This window comes from Pygocentrus nattereri, chromosome 17 (assembly GCF_015220715.1).
Source record: "Pygocentrus nattereri isolate fPygNat1 chromosome 17, fPygNat1.pri, whole genome shotgun sequence".
Classification (NCBI taxonomy): domain Eukaryota; kingdom Metazoa; phylum Chordata; class Actinopteri; order Characiformes; family Serrasalmidae; genus Pygocentrus; species Pygocentrus nattereri.
Window position 1 is genome coordinate 34,009,294 of NC_051227.1, and position 21,222 is coordinate 34,030,515.

General features: G+C 38.7%; 1 protein-coding gene across 2 annotated transcripts; it reads right to left on the minus strand.

Annotated features, from left to right (window-relative positions):
- Positions 1-676: 676 nt before the first annotated feature.
- Positions 677-11,087, minus strand: aldh3a2a (aldehyde dehydrogenase 3 family, member A2a). Of its 2 annotated transcripts, none has more exons than XM_017694783.2 (11): positions 10,983-11,087; positions 8,900-9,062; positions 8,558-8,789; positions 6,898-6,980; positions 6,588-6,796; positions 5,262-5,379; positions 5,020-5,161; positions 4,697-4,863; positions 4,332-4,431; positions 4,006-4,244; positions 677-2,272 (listed from the first exon to the last, which is right to left on the minus strand). In XM_017694783.2, the coding sequence occupies exons 2-11, from the start codon at positions 9,059-9,061 to the stop codon at positions 2,258-2,260; spliced, it is 1,467 nt and encodes a 488-aa protein (XP_017550272.1). In that variant the 5' UTR covers position 9,062; positions 10,983-11,087; the 3' UTR covers positions 677-2,257. The 2 variants fall into 2 exon arrangements, with proteins under 2 accessions (XP_017550272.1, XP_017550273.1); XM_017694784.2 differs by having other exon boundaries at positions 10,989-11,086.
- Between the last annotated feature and the right edge of the window lie 10,135 nt (positions 11,088-21,222).

Genomic DNA, 21,222 nt, shown 5'->3' on the forward strand with positions numbered 1-21,222 from the left:
CCCCTCTACTCTCCTCTCTGTCTGCCTGTCTCTCTCTCTCTCTCTCCCCCCTCTACTCTCCTCTCTCTGTCTGTCTGTCTGTGTCTCTCTGTTTGTGTCTCTCTCTCTCTCTCTGTTTGTCTGTGTGTGTGTGTGTGTGTGTGTGTGTCTCTCTCTCCCTCTCTCTCTCTCAACTTTAATGATTACTACACCCAGCACGTTGTATGTGAAATGGTGAATAACTGTGTGTGAAATAATTACACTGCATGTTAATTTTATTCTCTTAGAAAATTACTGCCAACATTAACAGATGGTGTAAAGCTTTGAGGGCCCACATCCTCCACTTTTCTGGTATTATATTTCCTCCCCGACGTCTAATTATAATTTTCATGTGGCTTTATAAATTTTTTTTAACATTATAATTTACCAACCAGCTTTGAATTAAACAGGTTATTTTTGTTGCTGTGCCTTTAAGCTTAATATACGTAAATGAGCTCTGTTCTGATTGGCTGCCCAGTACTGTCCCCCAGTCAAAAACAGTCAGCACGAGTGGGCGGGGCTAAACAGCTAGATTTAATATGCTGGTTTGTCGACATCATATAAAACAGTGAATTCAACACTGAGTGTTTCTGCAGCTTCATTTCTGGATATGGACTGTATGGACTTTAGGATGAATGGTACAGAAATCTAGACAGTGTTTACATACTACAACAAACTTTTATTTCAAAAAGTGAGAAGAAATCCATGAAATATGTTCATTATGAGCTCACAAAGTTTGCACACCCTGCACATATCAAGCAACTGTCCACGACCTTTCATTTGCTCAGTGCACCTGATTTTACTCCATGTTGGCCAAAGTCTACTGTACTTCCAAAAGTGTTTGATCTAGAAAGGAAAAGAAACTCAAATACAGACATGTTTTAAGGTACATTTCCTGAAAACACAAGTTTGAGTGCCGTTTCAATTATATGTTGCTGATTTTTTTTTTTTTAAGTGAACATAAGCATATTTTCTCTACGGAGAACACACATTGGCACGTTTGGAAGTACAGCTACTGAATTTAACATATTGGGGAAAAAAAATAACACAAACTATGTTCTGAAAACGATAGGGCCCATTTTATATTTTATCTTTAAATATGTTAAACTCAGCAAATAAAGATATTGTGTATTAAAACAATATGAAGGAAAATGCCATGTATGAGGATATGGTAAATCATTTTTACTTCAACAGAACATGTCATTTGACAAGGAATGTTCAAACCTTTGCATACGACTGTGTAATCTATAAATAATAACAGTTACAGTTCTAAAACAAAGAGGATAATTTTCTGAAATATACAAAAAATCCTATTTACATTCAAAGGGGTGTACAGATTATCTGTGGAATATACTGTGGAATACAGATTATATAGATTATCTCCTCTAATCATATCATCATTCTTTTAATTATTTTTCCTGAGAATACATTTCTCATACCTAGGAATGGACTTTTATATCTCGGGGATGTTTGTGTTGTGTGGTCTTTCGTCATGACCATCCCAGGGCGTGGAGAGTGATTGTCTCTTGAGAAAGCTATTTTAACAAAATAAGGACTTGTTCACACCCATCTCCAACCTATCCCACCAGACATAGTGGCATGGTCTGTCGTAATACAGCTAGAACTGTGCACCTCCATCATTGTAGAACTGGCTGGGAGCAACTGAATGCAGGTGTCATTAGGATGCGCATGAAAGACATTACTGATTGATTGAACTCAACCGGTAATTTTATGCTCAGGACTAATCAAAGTCTCCATTATAAAAGCTAAGTTATGATGAGGAAATATGTGTGTGGCATGTCTAATTTACATTTTATTTGCATTAAGGTATACCTGCTTTGACCAAGTCTGTGATAAATGAGGGAGACACCTGACATTGCTCTCGCCCCCTAACTCGCTCATCTCTCGTCCTCATTGTCATTTAGAGTCTTTTTACTGTAGTTAAGCCTTTGCATGTTTGCTTATGTGTTCTTGTGGAAATATCATGGTCTTGTCTTTTTACTTTTTTTTACTTTATACATTTCTGTGCATGTTTGTTTCATACATCTCTACATGTTTTTTGTAAGTGATACTGTTCTAACTACTCAAGAGTTATCATGACTGCAAATTAATGATTAAAGATGGTCGACATTCCTCAGATAAGGTTTAATAGACCAACAATAAAAGTGGCATAAATCATTATCAAAAGAGTTTTCAGGAGAACCATATACAGGCCTGCAAGCATTCCATTTCAGCTGCCTTATCGCAAGAATCTCTGCAAAGGACAAGAGACAAAAATCAACTGACAAAACAAGGCCAGCTTTAAAACAACCATTAACAAAAAACAATGCAGAACAAGAAGCATCAATTCACTAGAAATATGAACCCCTGTTACAGGTTGGCTAGTAAATAAAATGAATTGCTTCTCTGTTCTCCTCCCCAGAGGTAATTACTGTGCAGTGGGCTACATAGCAATTTTCTAACTATTCAGTCTTGTGTGTGCATTTAGCTTGGGGGAGGGGGGAGGGGGGCTTTGTCAGTTCAGTGAATCTCCTTCACAAAAACAGACTTATTGAGGAGAATTTTGTGTGTCTTCTTTACTTCTTTATCAAAATTAGGTGCTGAAAAACGGGAGTTTTAAGCAATAATCTCCAAATTCTGATTATTGTCCATGCAAAGTATATCTGAGATTGGACATAAAGTCAATACATGTCTATTAGATCTGTAATTTAGCTTTAAATGAAGGAAATCACTTTTAAAACATAAGCATTTTCACTGAAACACTAACCCCTACAGGGATAAAAAAATATATATTAGTACATTGTGATTCAGCTACATTTTGGAATGTACAAATTGATTATAATCAGTTATAATGTTTTCATTTTTTTGTATTTTCCCATATTTTGTCCAAATTAAAATTATCATGCTATTTTCAAACAGTACAATCCAAAAACAACTTAGTGTATTGTTTTACTTATCTACATTCCACAGTATTTAAGTAAAATAACTTTTTAAGTAGTAGAAATTTTCTGGGCCAAAGTGCTGCACAGATTAGTCTTTACCCTGATCTAAAGTTCTGAATCCAGTTTATCAAGTCCTTACTAATTAGCTAATGAGCTTAATCATGTGTGTTTAGTGAGGCAGTGTGCTGACTGGATGCAGACTTCAGTACACCTGGACTGGATCCGAACACCTGCTGTAGATCATCACAGCCATGATTTTATTCATTATAACATAGGACCTTGAGTGCTCTACTGCTTAAATACAGCCTAAATCTGAATAACAGATAAACTAGTTAAGCAAAGAAGCCCCCAACACTGTATGAAATGTCCTTCAAAAGCATCAATCAATTGCTTCCACCACAAAAGTAGTAGTCTTTTGTGTTACAGGTTAAAAAATAGTCAAAATATCAGGTTCAGCTCAGCCTTGTAAAAATATTTGCCTGATTAGCCTGAATGTGGTTTTGTTCCAGCTTTTAGGGGCTTTAACAGTTTCAGTAATTTGATGTAGTCCTGCTGTCACAATTTTTTTTTCGGAATCTGACCAAAGAGGCTGGGGGTCAGGTATTACCCTACTTAAGTTGTCCCATACATCCATGTTCTGTTGTCATATATACTGAAGTAGAAGCACAGTAACAGCTGCAGCATTAAAAGAGTCATTACTTAGCAAACTGGTGCTCAGGGGAATGAGAGTTATTGTGAAAAACTGATTTATGATTAACAGCACATGTAGAACACTTCTCAAAGAGACTGTGCCATCAGAACTAACTCTTGCAACCACACTAAAACACTAAAATAAGAAAAGTGAATCATGATTATTCATGATTCACTTCGAACTGAATCTTAGTAAACTGGACTATTGTTGAGGTCTAGATTATACGCCTGCTATGTGTAATCTGATCGTAACAGGCTATCTGTTAGGAAGAATGCTGTTGAAAGAGGAAGGGAAGAAGAGAACTACTGAGGGAGGGAAGGTGGGAGGGAGTGACAGAAGGAAGGAGACACACACCTGTATCACGAAAGCTGCCAGCGCTGCCAGCATCGCGGCATGTGCCAGCTGGCGCCATCGGCCTAAGTTCACCTGCTTCAGGAGAAGCAAACGCGCCCAGCGCACTTTCTCCACAGAGTGGGGAGGATAGCGCATCTGATTGACCCTCTCCATGCTCAGCTTTTTGATGAGACAGCTGCGCAGGTGACTCAACTGATTGAAAGTGTATTTGCCATGGTAATGACCGATCCCGCTTTTACCTGTTGACAGAGGAGCATGAGTAGCAGAATGTCCCCTTCTTAATAAAAAGCCTTTCATTAGAACATTTCATAGTCCCACATGCTTACCAACACCACCGAAAGGCAAGTCACTGATGGTAAAGTGAACAAGACAGTCATTGGCCAACAGTCCTCCACTGGATGTCTCTGCTAAGATCTGCTTGATTACCTAGAAGATAATGCAATGGCTAATGTAGACAGAACAGTATAGAATGATGCAGTGTCAGAGCCAGTGTCAGAAATATGCGAAGGCTTGTGGCAAAAATGTCCAAAAAAAAAAAAAAAAAACCCTGTATGCTCTGTTACTGCACCAATACAGATGCAGCCTATTAAATCACAAAGAACGTTAGAATGGCTTAATGCCATTAGCTTAAAATTGCACTGAAAAACAAATGCAGGGGGACAAACTTAATCAATTTCTGTAGTTCAATTACCTTTTTACTGGAAGAGAAAACATACAACACCAAAGGTTTCTCTCTCTCATTGATGAACTGGATGGCTTCATTCACTCCATTTACTGGGACGATTGGCAGTACAGGCCCAAAGATCTCCTCTTGCATCACTTTTGATTCTGGGATTACATCCTTTAACACAGTGGGAGCTGCACAAAGAAAAAAAAAATCAGTGCTTCAACTAATAATTTCTGATTAGTTTGTTAAACATTATTTAGTCTCATTGATTTTATTATTTTCTCTGCCTCTGCAATGAGCTGATTTATTTGTTATTTCTTTTTTACCAAATGACCACAGACACAAACCAATGTAGCACTGGGATTCATCATTTTCTCCTCCAACAGCCACGGTGCTATCCTCAATCAGAGCCATTATCCTCTTGAAATGTCGCTGATTGATGATACGTCCATAATCTCTGAAGGTCTTGGGGTCCTCTGTATAAAATTCCTGTCATTTTAAGCACAGAAGACACAGAAAAAAAATGGAAGAAAAGAAAATGTGGAAAACAAGTTGTACCTTTGACAACAATCACAAATTATTTACAAACCTTAATGCATTTTTTTATCTCCTCCACTACTTTGTTCTGGATGCTGGGTTCACAGAGGATGTAATCTGGTGCAATGCATGTCTGACCACAGTTGACATATTTCCCCCATGTAACGCGCCTGTGGACAAAAGAACGATAGAATATGAGGGGGAAAAAATTATGCAGTATGAATTTATTTTTAAAATGTCAACTCGAACATAATCCCTGTATAACAAGTGCAGACTCCTCCACATTGCATTGATGAAAGTGTCACATGACTAAAAAAATTCTCCATCCACTAGTTTAGTCTCTCCCACTCTCCCATCACACAATCCTATGAAGCTGGGAGTATGAAAGCTAACACATGCTTCCTGAGACGCACCACAGCATATTTTCAAACTGCTGGTAAAACACAACATCATTGGACAACTCGACATGCTTGAAGGAGAACACTCACTGCTAATTCTGTTACTGACTAGCATCACGCTGAGTAATAAGGGGGAGAGGGTGAGGACAATTATGATATTGTGAACTCCTAGCCATAAATTGCTGTGGCATCACCAGGGACAGAACAGCAGTCTCTCAATGTTCAGGCCAATGCTTTATGCCACTCACGATACCCAGTATTGCTAAATCTGCTATATTTGCTTCATCCTCAAGAGTTTACCTTATATTTACTACTTAAATGATGGGCTAATGAGCTAATATAGCTCAATTCCAGCAGATTCCAGTCCACATACATGTTAAACAGTATTTCCCATGATCTTAGTCACTAATATACATTTTTGGTTGCTAAGCTGCACTATGTAAGATTAGGGGATTTGGAGACATCTGTGGTGGAAATGTGTAATTGCATGCAACATGTGGAAGGACACTGTAACAGCGGTTACACCTCAGACCCCAAGAGGCTGAATCTGGTGATTGTGTGTGTTGAAATTTGTTGAAAGCAAATTATGTACTGTCATCATATCTTCATCGGTGTAATATTGATCTTGCACTTGAGACCTAAACATCAAGCCAAACCTTCTTTTTGAGCTTGTGATGTTAATATGTTAAACTTCCACAAAATCTGACCCTTCACCTCTAACTTATTATTTCCGGCTTTACAAGGTGACTCACAACATTTTTTTCTCCTGACTCAGTAATGTTACTGAGTAATCAACAAAACATAGTGCAGCCTTCGAGAACAGCTCAAATTTACACTCACTCCTTAAAAGTTGAAAGTTATTGGCAGGTTTTATTGCTGCCTAAGTGTAAGGCCTTGATATTTCATAACACTGAGTCATCTGGAAGTACTCAATCACACTGAGAGGATCATTTTAATGCAAAGGCTTATGATCATCTCACCGGCAGGCGATTTTGAGGTCACAGTCCTTATCGATGTAACAGGGACTTTTTCCTCCCAGTTCCAGAGTCACTGGTGTGAGGTGACGTGCAGCAGCTTTCATAACCACTTTGCCCACTGTGCTGCTCCCTGTGTAGAAGATGTGGTCAAAACGCTGCTTCAGCAATTCCTGCGTCTCTTGAACCCCACCGGTCACCACTGGGTACATCTCCTGAAAGCATTAATGGACACTGCAGCTAAAGCTAAGTTAAATTATGTGACTGTAATATTCTGTTGATGCAGTCAAAGTAACATCAGGAGGTAATGTGTTACCGGGTCCAAATAGAGAGGCAAGAGCTCCATGACCTTGGCTGTGTGAACGCTGACTTCTGAAGGCTTCACCACTGCTGCATTACCTACATAAAAGAACATTCTAGTGCGATAAGATGAAAATACATTCCTGTGTGGACTATGCACTTAATGCTTGTCTGTCTACTTGACATGCAGAGGGTGAACATCTACAACATATGCTGATTTCTAAAGTTGATGGTCTGAAAAACGTCATATCTGGTGTGGAGATAGAAGAGTTCAGAATCAGGATCACTACAAGTATGACATGCAACATACTAAACAGACAAGAAAAGCACACAGACACATATTAAAGCAATACGTCATGAGAGGCCTGTTTGTCATGTCATGAGAGGCCTGTAATGCATGGTCTGTGGCTTAATGCTTTTGTAAAACAGCAGCCAGCATAAACTAGGATAAAATACACTTTTTAAAAAATAATACTAATGAATTATTATTATTATTTTTTAAAAGCCATTATTAAAAATAATTAATAATAATGTATTTCGCCAAGAAACGTTGTTCCTTCAGCGTATGGTGTCGTTGCGAAGCAACCATGGACGGTTGAAAGAGGAGACGAATGTTCAGTCGCCCATCGCTGTATGTGGCGGTCATTTCATGAACTTCATCAATGAACAGATGATAACCCAGCACTGCTTATGCAAACACTTTTGCTTTATAAGTACTTTTTGGTCACCAAATTATCATCGCGTTTTATTTAGCACCAATCCAGCAATGGCCCTCTTCTCATGCTGGGGCTCAATCTCAAATGGCTCCTTGCTCTCTACATAGTTAGGCTGCACATCACAAAAACACAAATACATCCACTAAGTCCGCGCATCACACACACACACACACACACACACCTTTCACCTCAATTGATTACACTTCATCTTTAGCTTTAGGTCATATAAAAAAATCAGGTATTACAATGTTCTTACAATGTATATTTTCTAAGTGTGCAGTTGGGTCATTCATCTCTGTAGGCCCTGACAATAAGTGCTTGTTCCTCTGGCTAATGCTGACTGGGTGAAGAAGGTCACTTCAGATACGCATGGTTGTTTTAAATTCTTTTGGTAAAACCTTAAGATGTTTTCCATGACCTTTCATGTGTTCCACCCACAGTCAAGAGAAATGCTCTATTAAGGGTTCTAGTTTTACTAACTTTCGCTGTCAACCACAGTGGTGGGTGAAACGGAGCTGATTTACTTTCAGAGCCATGTTTGTAGAGAGTTTGTAGAGAGTATACAGAGTATCCTCCTGACTTTTTGTCACCTGGCAATGTGTCCGCATAGAACATATTTTTTTTCTTATTGGCAAAATTTAAATGCAGCCTAAAGTCTTCTCATACTGGCAGGAGATTTACAGTTCAAATTTTGATGATGTGGGAAGTCCATAAGAGCATTTTTAACTAAATGTAGTATGCTAAATACTGGGGGGAAAAAGTTTTCATAGCTTTCAATAGCATTTCTTAAGTGTGTCCCTGCTGGTGCACTGTGTCTGTTCTAACGCATCAAACATATAACCAAATTAACTATAATGATATGTGAAAATGTCTTCAAACATTATGATGTACTTTTGCCATACTGCCTATCACTAATTTCCATCTTTATGTGTCTGATGGCTCAGGTGTTTCATGCTTTACCTGCAGCAATAGCTCCCACAAGTGGCTGAAGGGTAACAGTTATGGGATAATTCCACGCTCCAATGATGAGCACCACACCAAGAGGTTCTGGCTGAATGAACACCTCATCTGAGATTGTGAGAAGGTTTTTGGTCACAGGTCGTGGGGCCGCCCACTCTGAGAGCTTGCTGAGAGCCAGGTTGATCTCTCCCTCAAGGCCAAGAAGCTCATAAAACAAGGTTGCATTCTCACTCTACCGAAGAAGACAGGTACACACATACAAAAGCAAACTTATAACAGGATATTTAAATTTGTTCACATTATTCATGTAAAATGAAATAACACTAAACCGGTGAGTTTCACCTTGTTCAAGTCCCTTTTGAGAGCATCAGTGATCTCCTTCTGTCTTTCTGTGATGAACCGCTTTAGGTTTTTCAGCTGCTGAGTTCTGAAATCCAGGGGTTTCGATCTTCCCGTTAGGAAGGCCTTCCTGGCCTGCTGAACCACCAGCTGCTCTCGGGACATTCTTGATAAGCAGGAGTGAAACCCAAGAGTATGTTTTAGCAAAGCGAGCGAAATTTGTTTTACGCATCAGACAACTTATTTGTACCACTTTCATGTAATGTAAATAATAGGGCAAAAAATGTATATTGTGATACTTTTCATGATACATGAAATGTCATATTTTTTTTGATCAGTTGGAACAGAGAGCCAGCAGTACTACATTTTAAAACATACTATCAAAAAGTGGGAATACAACGATTTTTATTCAATATTTGGCATACCGTGTTGCGCTCCAGTTACACAAAATTAATTTAGCTCTTTTTAATGGTCAGTTGGTCAGTGTTCTAAAAGGTACTGACGATATCCAATACAGGTTCAGAATAACAAATATAAATAGATATGATACATAGATATATTGTCATATTGACCAGCCCTACATACAAAGTGCTGTCAACAACAAAACAGAAATACTCTCATTTAAAACATTAAAAATAATACAACTCCGTCAAAAATGCAGCTATTTAATAAGCGACATGAAACTCCTAGTTAAGTTGGCTTGAAAAAGCCACCTTACTGTTCTTTGTAATCTTCTTCTTATTATTATTCTACGCTCAAAATATAAAATGCTACTCTTCCAACAGTTTTCGAGCTAGAGCCTGTGCAAGACCGATATTTTGCAGGATCATAGGGCCTATACCCGCGGATTGTGCTTGTGCTTTTCTAAGCGATCTGACGTACAGTTTCCGGAAAGTTATCATTCAAATTCGATATTTTTTTCCCATAAGGAATTAATGGGCAGAATGTTGGCAGCATGCCACACATGATGTCACAATGCCTCCTTCTCTCACACAACAACCTCACGCACGGAGCTCAATGTCTCACATGCTCCCAGCCTAATGCTCAGCAGTATAGGCACACATAATGAACTGCTTTTAAGGTGGAATTGCACTTACATAGCACTGAATTTAAGGTGGAACTTCAACTAGCACAACAATAAATTCAAGGTGGAACTTCAATTAACATAGCAGTAAATTTAAGGTGGAATTGCTATCAACATGTGACTAAATTCAACTTGGAACAGAAATGAAGGTAGAACTTCAATGAACATAGCACTAAATTTAAGATGGCACAGAATTTAAGGTGGAACTGCTATTAACATATCACTAAATTTAAGGTGGACCTTCAATTAACATAGCATTAAATTTCAATGTATTCACTAAGTACTTCAATGAACATAGCACTAAATTTAACATGGCACAGAATTTAAGGTGGAATTTCATTTAAGGTGGCAGAGAATTTAAAATGGAACTCTTTTTAAGGTGGCACAAAACCTAAGGTGGAACTTGAAATAACAGCACTAAATTTAAGGTGGATTTTTAATTAACATAGCAATAAAATTAAGGTGGCACTAAATTTAAGCTGGAACTTCAATTAACATAGCACTAAATTTAAGGTGGCACAGATTTTAAGGTGGCACTGCAATTAACATAGCACTAAATTTAAGGTGGCACAGAATTTAAGGTGGAACCTCATTGACATACCATTCATCACGGATACTGCAGCTTCTGCTTTACAACATTTTGGCAACATTTCAACCACTATCAACAGTTTTCAACCACTTTAACGAAATGAACTGGCTTTTTCAAGGCAACTTAAAGTTCGTTCGCGAACTTTCCCTTTCTAGTTAGTACTACAAACCTCTGTCAGCTACCACATCACAACAAATAGCTTTCTCGAGTAAATTACTCTTAATTCATTGCTGAGGTCAAAACTGCGAAACAAGCCAACTGTCACTGTTACTCTGCCTGTGGCTCCAGCAATCAGTCGGAGGACACTGACAGCCAAAGTCAAAGGTGCTGCCCTGCTGAGTCTTTAAGATGTAACTGTAACGTTTGTGTTTAAGACGATACTCAACAAGAGAATGACTTCGAAAGTTACAAACCTTCACCTTAATAAACAAATGCAGTTATTTCAACCGAGGACGGCGTTTTTTGTTTTGCTACGTCTTCTTCTCTTCCCAGCACGGGTGGAATAAAACGCAGCACAGCGCCACCTGCTGTTAGCTAGTATTACAGAGGCGGCTCTGCCGATTAGGCCTGTCTGCTGCTAATATGATCAGCTTCAAATATCCAAACATCAAAGGATAAAATGAGCAGTGGTGGACAGTAACTAAGTAAATGTAATTCGTTACTATACTTAAGTATTTCCATTTTGGGCAACGTTTTCCTTTCACTCCACTACATCTCAAAGTCAAATATCTGACTTTTTACTCCGCTACATTTTGAGAAATCTGTCGTTCCTTTTGTTTTTGTGTGTATAAAAAAGTAACATAACAAACAAAAAACAAAAGAAGCGCAAAGCAAGAGCACCAATCAGGGCACAGCGGTCACTGGCATCATGAAGGACCCCACCCATCCAGCACACACACTTTTTGTTCCGCTCCCTTCAGGTAGGAGGCTGCGGAGCATTAAGAGCAAAACTACCAGACTGAGAAACAGCTTCTTCCCTGAAGCTGTAAGACTCTCAGATTCCAACTGAACAATCACTGCAATGGCACTTCATGTCCACTTATTTATTGCTGCTGTACTTAATGAATGCCTCCACTATATCATGCCTACACATGTCACTTTATACATTACCAGTATAAAGATGTACACCTTCTACCTCATACTCATACTGCTGTGGTCCATGCTGCTGTTATCTGTCCCCCCTTTATCCACCTTCTATTTATTGTTTATTGTTTGTCACTTTGGGAGTTAACTGGACTGTGAGTACAATGTTTCGTTCCACCTCATGTACCACATGTGATGTGAATGACAATAAAGCCCTATCTTATCTTATCTTTGTTCTGAGCTTGTTTTGACCTGTTGGTCATACCGACCCAGTGCAGCACACGGTTCAACATCAGTGCAGCAGCGTAAAAATTTGGGAGCACATGCGTCACCTAAATGATGAACTAACCTAACTTTGTGTAAATAGACCACAATATAGAAATATGTCCACATAAGCAGACGTGACTGGCGTGTTTCTTTTTTCTGAATTCATACAAACCCTTTCATTTTATAGTAAATTAGTTTGGGCTGGTTTATGTTTATGAACAGAGGCCTACAGATCAACACAGTAAAGGAAGCTTATTTGTGATCCTGAGTTTAAAGCCAGTTTTTATTCAACTTGTAACTAATTTACAAAGTAATCTTAATCTGAAACTTTGCTTGTGTGTAAAAGTGATTTCAGAGCCACTCGGTTCTCCCTGATGGAAACTGTACCTCCAATGTTTTGTGTTTATGATCATTTTAATAGACGTCAGCGTCACTAATTAATGACGTTCTGTTAAAAGACTGGTTTACCAAGAGAGACGCTGGAGGACTTTCACCTGAAATGAGTTCATGAAGCCAGTCTGGTTATAAAAATGATAACAGGACATCAGAGCCAGAATTACTCTTTTAGTACTTTTACTTTATACTTAAGTACATTTGAAGGCAAATAATTTAGTACTTTTACTCAAGTTGAGGTCTAGAGTAAGTAAGTACTTTTACTGAAGTAATATTTGACCTTGGGGGTCTCTACTTTAACTCAAGTACATGATTTGTGTACTGTGTCCACCGCTGAAAATGAGATAAAAACATATGTGTTTGTTTAGTCATCAAGTTCCACTCTTGATTTCAATCTGAAAAATCCACAGGTGTTTCTGTCCATCCTTCCACTGTGAGATGACAACTCAAGTTACTTGATAGGTCCAAGCTGAAGTAGCTGTATGTTTGAATAGCTGTTAGCCATATTGGACAACACCTTACACCGTCTGCATGCTGCACTGGATAACCAGAGAAGCACGTTGATTTATACTTTTTTAATCCCACAAACGGGGAAACTCCACCTCTGCATTTAATCCATCCATGAAATTAAACACCACATACACACTAGTGAGCACACACACACTAGGAAGCAGTGAGCACACTTGCCCGGAGCGGTGGGCAGCCCTATTCACGGTGCCTTGGGAGCAATTGGGGGTTAGGTGTCTTGCTCCAGGACACTGGGCATCGAACCGGCAACCTTCCAGTCACAGGGCCAGTTCCCTAACCTCCAGCCCACGACTGCCCCAAAAGTGGACTGACTGTTACAGCTGCACTGTGTTAAAGAGAGCCGTTTGAGATCTTTCTTACCTGTTGCTATAAGGCTCTACAACGAGTCTCCCTACTGCAGAGATGGTACTGATCTTCTGCTGTCTGAACTGTGCTGAATCACATCACTGTATCTCCTCTGTGATCTATCTATCTATCTATCTATCTATCTATCTATCTATCTATCTATCTATCTATCTGTCTATCTGTCTATCTGTCTATCTATCTATCTATCTATCTATCTATCTATCTATCTATCTATCTATCCAAAGGTGCTTTCTGATCTGCAGTATGCAAAGTTGACTCAAACAGCCTACTGAAAAGGCAGCATTTCATTCTTTTGAGTTCTGCTTACTCTTGAATGAGTTAGGATAACTTTAGTAAGCCTAATTAGGTTAACTTCTGATTTATTTACACCAAAAAATGTCACTTTATGCAATAAAACAGATCTAACTCATTGTCTTAACCTCAACACAACAATAAGCACTAAGCATAAGTATCTACTCTAACACAGAACAACATCATTGTGTGAACAAAGGAGAAACATTTGAAAAATAATTTTTGTTCGGGTGAAAGATTCTTCAGTCTATAGAATTTATCCAGATTAGCTGAAATTTACTAGTTTACTTAAGTAATTAAGGCATAATACAAAAATAGTAAGTTTTACTACATTTGAATGAACAAATTTAACAAATGACTAAATCACAGTAAAAATCGTTCTATTTCACAGTGAACACTGAAACTGCACAGTAACCTGCGCACTCATTCTCCCAGTAACCTGCGCACTCATTCTCCCAGTAACCTGCGCACTCATTCTCCCAGTAACCTGCACACTCATTCTCCCAGTAACCTGCACACTCATTCTCCCAGTAACCTGCGCACTCATTCTCCCAGTAACCTGCGCACTCATTCTCCCAGTAACCTGCGCACTCATTCTCCCAGTAACCTGCACACTCATTCTCCCAGTAACCTGCACACTCATTCTCCCAGTAACTTGCACACTCATTCTCCCAGTAACCTGCGCACTCATTCTCCCAGTAACCTGCACACTCATTCTCCCAGTAACCTGCACACTCATTCTCCCAGTAACCTGCGCACTCATTCTCCCAGTAACCTGCGCACTCATTCTCCCAGTAACCTGCGCACTCATTCTCCCAGTAACCTGCGCACTCATTCTCCCAGTAACCTGCACACTCATTCTCCCAGTAACCTGCGCACTCATTCTCCCAGTAACCTGCACACTCATTCTCCCAGTAACCTGCACACTCTTTCTCCCAGTAACCTGCACACTCATTCTCCCAGTAACCTGCACACTCATTCTCCTAGTAACCTGCACACTCTTTCTCCCAGTAACCTGCACACTCATTCTCCCAGTAACCTGCACACTCTTTCTCCCAGTAACCTGCACACTCTTTCTCCCAGTAACCTGCACACTCTTTCTCTCAGTAACCTGCACACTCTTTCTCCCAGTAACCTGCACACTCATTCTCCCAGTAACTTGTACACTCTTTCTCCCAGTAACCTGCACACTCATTCTCCCAGTAACTTGCACACTCTTTCTCCCAGTAACCTGCACACTCATTCTCCCAGTAACCTGCACACTCTTTCTCCCAGTAACCTGCACACTCATTCTCCCAGTAACCTGCACACTCATTCTCCCAGTAACCTGCACACTCTTTCTAACAGTAACCTGCACACTCTTTCTCCAAGTAAACTGCACACTCATTCTCCCAGTAACCTGCACACTCTTTCTCCCAGTAACCTGCACACTATCTCTAACAGTAACCTGCACACTCTTTCTCCCAGTAACCTGCACACTCATACTCCAAGTAACCAACACACTCTTGCTCACAGTAACCTGCAAACTCGTTCTCAGAGTAACCTGCACACTCATTCTCCAAATAACCTGCTCATTCTTTCTGCCAGTAACCTGTACACCCACTCTCACAGCAACATGCAAACTTGTTCTCCAAGTAACCTGCACACTTGTTCTCTAAATAACCTGCACACTCTTTCTCCAAGTAACCTGCAAACTCTTTCTCCAAGTAACCTTTTCTCCCAGTAACTGCTCACTCTTTCTCCCTGTAACCTGCACACCTATTCTCCCTGTAACCTGCACACTTATTCTCCCTGTAACCTGTACACTTATTCTCCCTGTAACCTGCACACTTATTCTCCCTGTAACCTGTACACTTATTCTCCCTGTAACCTGCACACCTATTCTCCCTGTAACCTGCACACTTATTCACCCAGTAACCTGCACACTTATTCTCCCTGTAACCTGTACACTTATTCTCCCTGTAACCTGCACACTTATTCTCCCTGTAACCTGCACACCTATTCTCCCTGTAACCTGCACACTTATTCACCCAGTAACCTGCACACTTATTCTCCCTGTAACCTGTACACTTATTCTCCCTGTAACCTGTACACTTATTCTCCCTGTAACCTGCACACTTATTCTCCCTGTAACCTGTACACTTATTCTCCCTGTAACCTGCACACTTATTCTCCCTGTAACCTGTACACTTATTCACCCAGTAACCTGCACACTTATTCTCACAGTGACCTGCAAACTCATTCTCCCAGTAACTTGCACACTCATTCTCCCAGTGACCAATACACTCTTTCCCCAGTAACCTGCACACTTATTCTCCCAGTGACCAATACACTCTTTCCCCAGTAACCTGCAGTGCATTCTCCCAGGGACCTGCACACTGCACACTTTCTCCCAGTAACCTACAGACTCTTACTCCCAGTAACCTATTCACTCTTTCCCCCTGTAACCTACGCACTCTTACTCCCAGTAACCTGCACACCTGCAGACATCTGCACATGCTTTCTCCCAGTAACCCGCATTCTTTCCCCCAATAACCTGCACACTCTTTCTCTTAGTACCATGCACACTCTTTATCTCAGCAACTAGCACCCTTTTTCTCACAGTAACCTGCTCTCTCTTTTTCCCCCAGTAACCAGCACCTCTTCTCTCCCAGTAACCTGCACACTCTTTCTCTCAGTGACCTACACACTCTTTCTCCCAGTAATCTGCACACTCTTTCTCTCAGTGACCTACACACTCTTTCTCCCAGTAATCTGCACACTCTTTCTCTCAGTTCTCCCTTTTGTTACTAAAGCAGAATTATTAATAATGCCCTGAAGTAAAATACTTATTAATGACTCTAATTTAATATTCAAATAAGTGATTACATTGATTGATTAGGTTTTTAAATGGTGATTAAATGAATTGGTAGGTGTAAATCTCAACAGCTGCCAAATAGGCCAAATAAGAAATTTTGGAAAAAGTACCAGAGCTTAACTTCTTAAGAAGTTAAATTAGAATAGCTATATATCAGATTTAACAAAGCATAAAGTGTTTGGGGAAATATTGTAGCACAAATAATTCAAAATAATCCTACATTAGAACAAGTCTGTTCACTTAGGTCATTTTAACAAGTCGGTGGCATTTTGCTGAATTTTCCACGAGTGTGAGGTCAACTAGGCCTCGAGCTACAGTGGTACATATTTAACCTTTAAAATTTTAACACGCCTCCTTCATGGAAGGAAGCAATAATCACAGTAATTCCAAAAGAAGGGAAAGATGCACTTGACTGTGAATCATACCGACCCATTTCAATCCTTAATGTGGACTATAAATTGTATGCAATTACAATAGCAAAACGACTTGAAAAGATTTTACCTCAGATTATAGACCAGGATCAAACGGGATTTATACAAAACAGGCAGACGCACGATAACATAAGACACTCTGCACATTATGAACCATATACAGCAATATAATTCAGAGACCGCTTTAGTGAGTTTAGATGCCGAAAAAGCTTTTGATTCTGTGGACTGGAAATTTTTATATAATGTTTTGAGTAGATTAGGGTTTCATGAAGAAATTATACAAAGTATACAAACTCTATACAACAGTCCCACTGCTCGCATTAAGGTAAACGGTAGCCTATCTGAAACAATTGTCCTCAAACGAGGTACGAGACAAGGTTGTCCCTTGTCAGCATCTCTCTTTTCTTTATATATAGAACCTCTAGCCTAGTGGATTTGCCAAAATCCTTCAATAAAAGGAATTACTATGAAGGGTGAAGAACACAAACTAGCACTTTATGCAGATGATGTGTTGTTATTTTTGAATGACCCATCTAATTCCATTGTTGAATTAATGGAAGTAATAAATACCTATACAAAAATTTCAGGATACCATTTAAATATACAAAAGACTCAAGTATTGACCTTTAATTATATCCCTCCATTATACGTAAAGCAACAATATAATATTAAGTGGGACAATGATTCATTAAAATATTTAGGAATTGCCTTACCTAAAGACTTATCTCAATTGTTAGAGATACATTTTGGAGCCCTTTTTAAAAGAATTAAATCAGATATTCGAAGATGGGACATGATTCCCTTTCTTAACTTCAATTCAAGGGTGGAATCCATTAAAATGAACGAACTCCCACGCTTTCTGTATCTCTTCCAAACACTACCCATCAGAATCCCCACAAGCACTTTTAAAGAATGGGATAAAATTATTTCTAGATACATGTGGCAAGGCCGAAAACCACGAATTCGATTTCGAACGTTGCAGCTCCCAAAAGAGATAGGAGGAATGGCATTACCAAATTTGGAAAAATATTACTTTGCAGCACAGACAAGGCCTCTAATCTATTCATGTAATCCTGAATATACTGCAAGATGGAAAAACATGGAGGCTTCATTGAAAAATGATCCTCCAATACAGGCGTTCCTGGGAGATCAAGAATTAAGCAAAAATCTAATTGACGATATAAAAAACCCTTATATCAAAACAACCTTGATTACTTGGGCAAAAATAACAAAAAAAACATAATTTAAAGGAATCAATGAGAGTAATTCGATGGTGCACTTATGATACTGATTTCATACCCAATAAACTAGATAAAAGATTTAAAATCTGGTCCACGAAAGGGATTAATGCATACTGCAATATGATTGGAAAAAATAATTGACAAGATTTTCAAAGTGTAAAAGAAAAATATTCCCTTGAAAAATCAAGATTTTTATCGTTATCTACAGATTCGGGACTATTTCGATAAAACAATTAAAAATAATTCATTTGAAGATGACATATCAAAACTATTTATTGAAGCATATCAATCTCAGCTTCTGAAGGGAATTATATCTAAAATGTATAAGGGATTAATGGAAAAAACAGGAAATTCAACAGAATACATAAAACAAAAATGGGAAAAAGAAAGTAGTCAATATATTTCAGATGAGAGATGGAATAAAATATGTGAACAGCAATGGGAAAGTACTAGTGCACATAATTGGAGAGAATTCGGGTGGAAATGTATAACTCGTTATTTTATTCCACCTATACAGAGACCTGGAGAGAACCGGGAATGCTGGCGACTGTGTGGTCAGGAAGCTGGACACTGGCATATATTTTGGGCATGCCCGAAATGAAGGACTTTTTGGTCAGATTTGCACGACACATTACAAAAAATATTGGACTTAGAAATTAACTTTAGATTTGACATTTTATTTTTTGGAGAGATCAGTCCTCAAGAAATACGATCAAATAGATATCTCTGGAATATCCTTTTGATTGCAAGTAAAAAAGCCCTAACAAGGAGATGGCGTATACCTGATCCCCCAGTAATGGAAGAGTGGATAAACATAGTCAATGAAATATATGTAATGGAAAAAATGACCTTTGCTATTAAGCTGCAGAAGACAAAATTGGCAAAACTATGGTCAAAATGGACAATTTGTATGAAAAGTAAAAGACCAGACTTCATTGAAACACAAATAGAATAAAGTACTACTCAGAACACATATATATTATTCCTCTCATATTTATTTGCTTTATTTCATTTTGATTGCATTATATGAACACACCCTCCGTGTAAATAGTTCCTTGTTTTGTAAATGTTTTTTCTGTTAAAGGTATAAAAACTGTCATAATTGTGATATCAGAAGTGATAACAAAAGGAAAATTGTATATTGTGAATGTCAATGCTTGGAGGTTTACACTAGAAAAAATAAAGAATTACAAAAAAAAACATTTTAACACATTTCTGAAGATGTTAAAAAGCTATTAAATGAAACTGAAAGGATCACATATAATGTAAACCATGGTCAAAAGTTCAAATGTTTACTGCAGATTGTACATTTTCATCAGTGTTATTTGAAGCCTGTATCACTGCAGTACCAAACAAATCAATTCTCTTGATTAAGCCTGCCATCTTCATTGAAATTGTGGAATATTCACTTGTAAAATATTCAAAAACAAAAGTGGGTAGTAACTAGTTGCAACTAGTATTCATTCAGTTAAATGTACTCTAGCAAGATTTTCATGGATTTGATCTGAGGAGTATTTTCCAAGTTTTACTTCCGTTCAAGTATATCTGTGAAGACGTTACCCTACCTTCACTGCAGCAACATTTTAATCACAAACATGTAGTTACTAATTCTGCAAACTTCCCTCAATGTTTTGAAATAAAGTAAAATATAACCATATTCAAATTTTCAAAATTCACTACACAGTCCATACAGTCCACATATGAATACAAAGCCCATTTTGAATTCATTGCTTCTGTCATGAATGAGAACAAACTCATACACATATATCCACCTATTCAACCTACGGTGGTTTAGCTTCGCCCACTCACAATGAGGTTATAAGAACTGTTTCAGTCATTTATTTGGGACAATACAGGGCAGCCTATCAGATCATTTACATATATCTTGATAGACACCTTAACAAAACAGCCTGTATAATTCTTAGGGAGAAAGAGAGATTTAAAAAGTGTAAAAATTCATTATGGCTGTTTTTCGTACCCCTGTGAATGACACCAGGGTGTATCCTGCCTTCTGCCCGATGACAGCTGGGATAGGCTCCAGCACCCTCCGCAACCCAGAACAAGAAGCGGCTTAGAAGGTGTGTGTGTGCGTGTGTGTGTGCGTGTGTACTCTATTTTCACAGTTGTTAGTTTGAAATCCACCACCAGGGGGAGCCACTGAGTCCATCGCCTGTTCCACTGCATCAGTGAACAGTAGCTCTGTCAAGGGTTAATATATAAAGACTCTCACACTCATTTATTGACCTACAGATTTCTTAATTCATATATGATGATAAGATGCAGATCACAGTTGTTTATCCATAAGCTTTTACATACATATTTCACAGAACACGTGCGGGTGGGGGGCTGTAACTAGACACATTTGTTAGTTTTTTGATTGACGTGCTTTTCAGAGCTTGTTCAAATTATAGCAGGATTATGTCTCCTGAAATAAAGTCTTAAGGATTATTACTATGTTTCAGTCCTTCAGTGACAAAAACAGCACAGACCACACAGTTCATGCTGGTTTATGCTGGTCTAATACACCAGACCAGCATAAACCAGCATGAACCAACATCAAAACACAACATATGCTGGTTTTGGTGGTGACCAGTATGTTACCTTTCATTGCTGCTGACCAGCTAAAATAAATGTAATCACTACAATTATTATCCAAATGAAGCAATCCAAAAGACAAAGCGTGTCACTGTAACCCAAAACACAAACGGTTTTGATGACCAGCCATGCTGGTTTTGATGTCCACCATGCTGGTCTACGGTGGGTTTTTTATTTTTTATTTTTTTATAGCAGGGACATTTAATGTATAATTCTTTTTTGTGTTTAATGTCATTATCTTATATAATTTACATTTTGCCAGCACATAGACCACTTTGCATCTCACACTTTTGAAATTTTTGCATTTTATTTTAAGAACCAAAGGAGAACATCAACAAACCTACCATCAGCTGTTAGACGCTGGACATATTATAAAGTGCCACAATGGGGCAGTAGGAGTATTTATTTACTTAAATATTTATTGCTTCTAGTCATAAATCAGTTGAAATAACAAGACTTTTTACGTGGAAGGGATTTTAGGCTTGTTTATACACTGACATACAGGGACTATCCTCTGTGGCGGAGGGCGACGCACGCAGCCCCGCGGATGTATACGCTATTAGAGGACGCTCATGTAGTCGAGCTCTGCACTTACGTCAAG